We start from the raw sequence: 5,276 nt of genomic DNA, 5'->3' as shown, positions 1-5,276 counted from the left end.
AATTTAAGGAAATATGTGATTCAGGACAAAATACCTAAAAATATGTTAAAAATAACAAATATTTCAGAAAATATGTGATTTATAACAAAATATGTTAAAATATGTAAAAAAAGGTCAAATATTTAAAAATATGTGAAATAAAAATGGGTTCTTTTGGCCATAAATGTCTTGAAACATCTATAGTTAGTAAGGAATCGCAGAAACATGGTGAGGTAAAAATATGTGAAAACATAAAAATCCTATCCCTACTTATTAATTATAAACATACAAGTGGTGGGGACAATATAGGAGTTAAATTAGAACTAGAAAGAAGAGGAAATAGTCGATATTCCGAGAAGTGTTAACATTAGTTACTATTTTCTAAAATATTATTTTTAAATTTACTGTTGTTTTTTTTACTTGAAAGCGTTATTATTATCCGATTAAGCTTTCTTAAAAATTTTAATTATTAATTGTAACTTAACTATGTAATAAGTTATATTCTTGATTAAGAACAATTTTCGATGATGACTGTTAAAATTTCTAGGATTTATCTAAGTAATTCTATATACTTCATAGTTTTCACACGTATCTTTTGAATATTAGCAGACGGTGGAACGAATAATAGATTCCATTTCTCTTCTTACAAGTTGTTAAGAACGACACTAATAATACTTTAATGGCAATTGTCAGTAGATTTTTGACATATAAATACCAATTAAATTTAGTATAAAAAAATCTTAATTATTTGAGAATTTAGTAGTATTTGGTTACAGTTCACTAACTTCTGTTTCTCCTTGGATGGACTGAATGTGGTAGTGGTTACGTTGTTACCGCTTGGGAGTAGTTCTTGGCTGTAGCAGCTCTTGTCATCTTCTATTTCCTTCAGCTCATAACCTAGAAAATGAATACTAAACAATTAGTAATCACCATTTATATTACTATTTAACTTCGAAATATTTAGTGCAACAAATTGATTAATATCATTATTGGTTTTTCCATCTATCTATGAACAACGAATGAACAGATAAGAGCCGCTATTAACGTCTATACGTCGTCCACATCTGAGTGACAGATCATGGGGGATCACCCATAAATGGGTGATATTGTTACTAAGCTAAATTAATTATGCGGTGTCAAATTACACTAATAACTTTACGTCAATTTCTCTCTCTCTCTATATATATATATATGTATATACGGTGTGATATATATATACAAAGATTTTGTACAGAATTCCATTGCTCTGCTCCATTATATTATTATGTTGCCTTACCCCGATAAATATGTTATTTTATATATAATCTTTTCACTTTCTTAAGACTGTTTATTATTGTTTGAATAAAATAAATTTATCCCATTTAAGTCTCAAAACAATCTATATTTCTTTAAAAGTCTAAGGTTTCGGCCATCCCCGAGGACTATCTTAAATACAAATTTATAACCACATACATTTTTTTTAAAAACTGCTGATAAAGAACATAATTGATATAAATAAGTGCGATGTTAATAAAATAATAATATTAAAAAACATAGTAAGGTGGTTTGGTGTAAATAATAAACAAATAATGAGAAATGATGTAACAAGGAAAATTAAAGAAATTGTAGAAATACGTAAAATTGTATTACTAAATTAATAAACACAGAGATAGGGAAGAAACAATTGATTAAAAATAATTTATAAACAAAACTATACAATAATTTTAAGCTCATTTAACTGGTCTTATGCTGTTTTTTTAAATTTTTCAATATTGTTGATTAGGATTCTTTATTACTGTCTAAAGTAGTATAATGTTGAATAAAATAAATTTTATCCAATTTAAGTCTCAAAACAATATATATTTCTTTATAACTCCAAGGTTTCGGCCATCCCCAAGAACTATCTTAAATACAAATTTACAACCACATCAATTAAAAAAAAAAAACCTTTATCGCTATTTTACCCATGTCAATATATAGTTTTGAGACTTAAATTGGATAAAATTTATTTTATTTAAACGATAGATTATTTTAGTTAGTAATATAGAATCCTAATCAATACTATTGGAAATCTAAAAAATAAAATAATAATAAAAATAAAAACCAGAATCCTAGTTAAATAAACATAAAATTATTGTATAGTTTTATTTATAAATTATTTTTAAACAATTGTTTTTCACTCTGTGTTTTATTTAGTAATATAATTCTCATGTGTTTCCAAAATTTCTTTGTTTTTCCTGGTTACATCATTTATTATAATTTATTTTAATTTTTTGTTAATTATTGACATCACACTACCTTACTATATTTTTAATGATATTATTATTTTAATAAAATCACTATAATGTATATAAATTATGTTCCATATCTATGTTTTGTGTATAACGAAGTTGTTTGGCCGAAATGGTCCTATGTAATAAAAAAAAAAAATTTCTCATTATTTTTACAATATTTTCACTTGGCTAGTCTGTAGAATTACCACTATATTCAATCATCTTTCACTTCCACTATTTAAAAATTCAATAGCTGTAATGACTTGATCTATTAATGGTTTATAAATCATCATTTTGATTTTTATGCTGACACATAATTAAAAAACGTCATAATTTTAATTAAATTAGAATTTCATGTGAGGGAGTTATAATAATGTATGATACGTAGGTAAGACTCGTAATATCTTAGCGGTTGGCAACCTTCCACAAATACAATTTTTATTTAAGATTGTCAACCGTTTCAATTTTTTTTTAGTAATGTTTTTTAAAAGGAATATAATGAAATACTTAAATGTTCATTCAAGCTTTCCCCCTAAGCCAGATTAATTCGGACGTCATTGCCCCATTGATCTAGGAGTAAATCCAACTAAAACATTTCGCCAATCTCCCCAACAAGATGTTGCTAATCGACTGAAACGAGATCCTTCAAGAAGTCAGGACTAATTATAATGTTTAGCTTCAGAGGCTAATGGAAGTAACATGATCCGGAGGTAGCTAAATGGGCGAGTATTTTGGAAGGGTTAGGTACCTACTTCTTCGCTACAGATATCTGGATTTAAATGTTTCTTAAATGGTCCTTATACACATTATAAATTTGTTTATAACCATTTTATAAACTGTTGGGTTATAGATATTGAAAACATTTTTTAAAATGTCATTAATATTGGGATTATTATTGAAGGTGAAACTCATCCATTTTCGACCTCAATATGTTACATAATACTCAATTTTCATAAACCATAAGGTGCTGTTCTTCCCTTAGTGTAATAGGTCACGTTTCGCATGTATCATTTTAAATATAGCCATATTTTCAACACATTCGTCTAGTAACTGTTAATGAAAAACTGGTAGTTATTATTAAAACAAAAAATATATTCTTTAATCTTTAATTTTATTAGTTGTATATTCGATATTAATAAATGAGTAATTTGTTGATTTGAATTTGAACGCCAATAAAACCAAAATAAACCATTATTCAAACCAACAAACAAACCACGAAGGAAGATTATTTTAATAAAATTAATTTCAATCCACAATTAAATATTTTAAAATAGAGATCTCTGTCTACTTCCACTATTTGTGCATCTTTTTCTATGAAGACGGTAAGTCGATCAATGTCAAAAGATGAAACGTCTTCTTCTACCTCATTACATATAACGTCTAAGTTACATATTTATAGATTTTTAAAAATCACTACATAAATAATAAACCATTGTAATGTTTTACATTAAAATCAACAATCTCTTAGGAATAAATGCCACTAGAAACGCTTTTACAAAAAAAAAAATTATGTAATTATACAGCATTTCGGCCATTTATGAAAACATGCTGATGAAACACTTCTCTACTGTTATTATCGGGAAACAATTGAAAACAAGCAACAATTCAATTAATTAACTTATTTACAATTAATAAGGAACAACTAACAGTACGTTTGTGTTTGCCACAGAAACAAGAAAGTCTGCCATTAGAAAATTTCCTGGCATTATCATAACTATTTATTATGGCACGAACATTTATTTTTTAAAGATGATAAAAATTTAAACAATTACATAAAATGTGAAATATTTATTAAAAATTAAATATACATGAAATATTTACTGACGTTGTTTAATACACGGAAACCCATAAATTTTAAAATTTACTATAAACCAAGTTTAAATTAAATTAATAGTAACTTTAAATTGTTTACAATGCACATATTTTTTTAAGTATTCTAAGGTATAACTTTTTTTAATTTTTTTTTTAACTCATAATTTTTACATAACGGGAGTTTCTTTCTATATATGATATAGAAGTAATCGAAGCATATTTCAACTTCTTAATTTTTAAATACAGTGTAATTGTAACGTAATTACAATACTTAAAAATATCCATGTTTTTAATTGAGGATATCAAAAATCTTAGAGGTTGAATAGGATACTTTTAACGTTCAGTATTTGTTTCGATATTTTGTAGTATCGATACGTTCCATCGGATACTTGCGATACTCGTATAGATACCATTCATTCAATATAACTGTGATCTCTACAGTTTTTTTAACCACCACAATGGCTACCTTTATTTTCGAACTTTTTTTTTTTTTCTTGGTCACCGTAAAGTAGCGAAGCCGGAAGAATATTGATACTTACCATTCAATAAGTATGACAATGTCCCTGAGAGTTTGTCGAAGAAAACGAGAATAAGAATGGAAATTTCATTGACTATTGAGAAATAGAGAATGAATGAACCGAACTTTGAAGGAATGACGCATTTATAACCAACTTCTGTTTCATCTGTCGGTCGAACATCGTTTCATTGGAAAATCGTATTTTCATTTACATATACGACTTCTTCGTTCATTATTTTTCTAGGAAGAGAGTTATGAAATATTATATCATATAAATACAAAAAATATATTAATATGATTATAATTAAAGATTACCGAGTATTTATAATTGGTAATTTAAAAATATTGATTATAATTAAGTTAAAATTTTTTTTCCGTACCCCCTTACGAAATGTTTTCGCATCTGTTTGCCTGTAGCTTCCTAGAAATAGGGATTAAGTTTAATTTTTTTTTCCTGACCTAGAGAAAAATAAAAAACAAACAATTAAATATATACAAATGAAAAATGCATGTATATATGCTGGCACTCTAAAACATCTTGTTTTGCCAGTATGGCAGTATAAGATAGGTTGCGGGGATCCACTAAAGGCGGTGTCATCGATAATGGCATGTGTTTGCCTTAAATTAGATTATTATGATTATAATATTGATTTATATGTTAGATTAAGTGAGAGAAAAAAAAATTTCAAGCAAACTAAATATTTATGTATCTAAAA

General features: G+C 26.4%; 1 protein-coding gene across 1 annotated transcript in view; it reads right to left on the bottom strand.

The window, feature by feature from the left end:
- The window catches only part of LOC106691630 (forkhead box protein L2), a gene marked incomplete in the record, with an annotated part of 73,694 nt that overhangs the window by 17,947 nt on the left and 50,471 nt on the right, over positions 1 to 5,276 (bottom strand). Inside the window, 1 exon segment of the mRNA XM_067048164.1 lies at positions 765 to 876. Coding sequence (XP_066904265.1) covers positions 765 to 876 — 112 coding nt within the window.

The sequence above is a fragment of the Halyomorpha halys genome, unplaced genomic scaffold (assembly GCF_000696795.3).
Source record: "Halyomorpha halys isolate HHAL.00 unplaced genomic scaffold, Hhal_1.1 Scaffold722.1, whole genome shotgun sequence".
Classification (NCBI taxonomy): Eukaryota; Metazoa; Arthropoda; class Insecta; order Hemiptera; family Pentatomidae; genus Halyomorpha; species Halyomorpha halys.
This window is presented reverse-complemented; position numbering and strand designations above follow the sequence as displayed.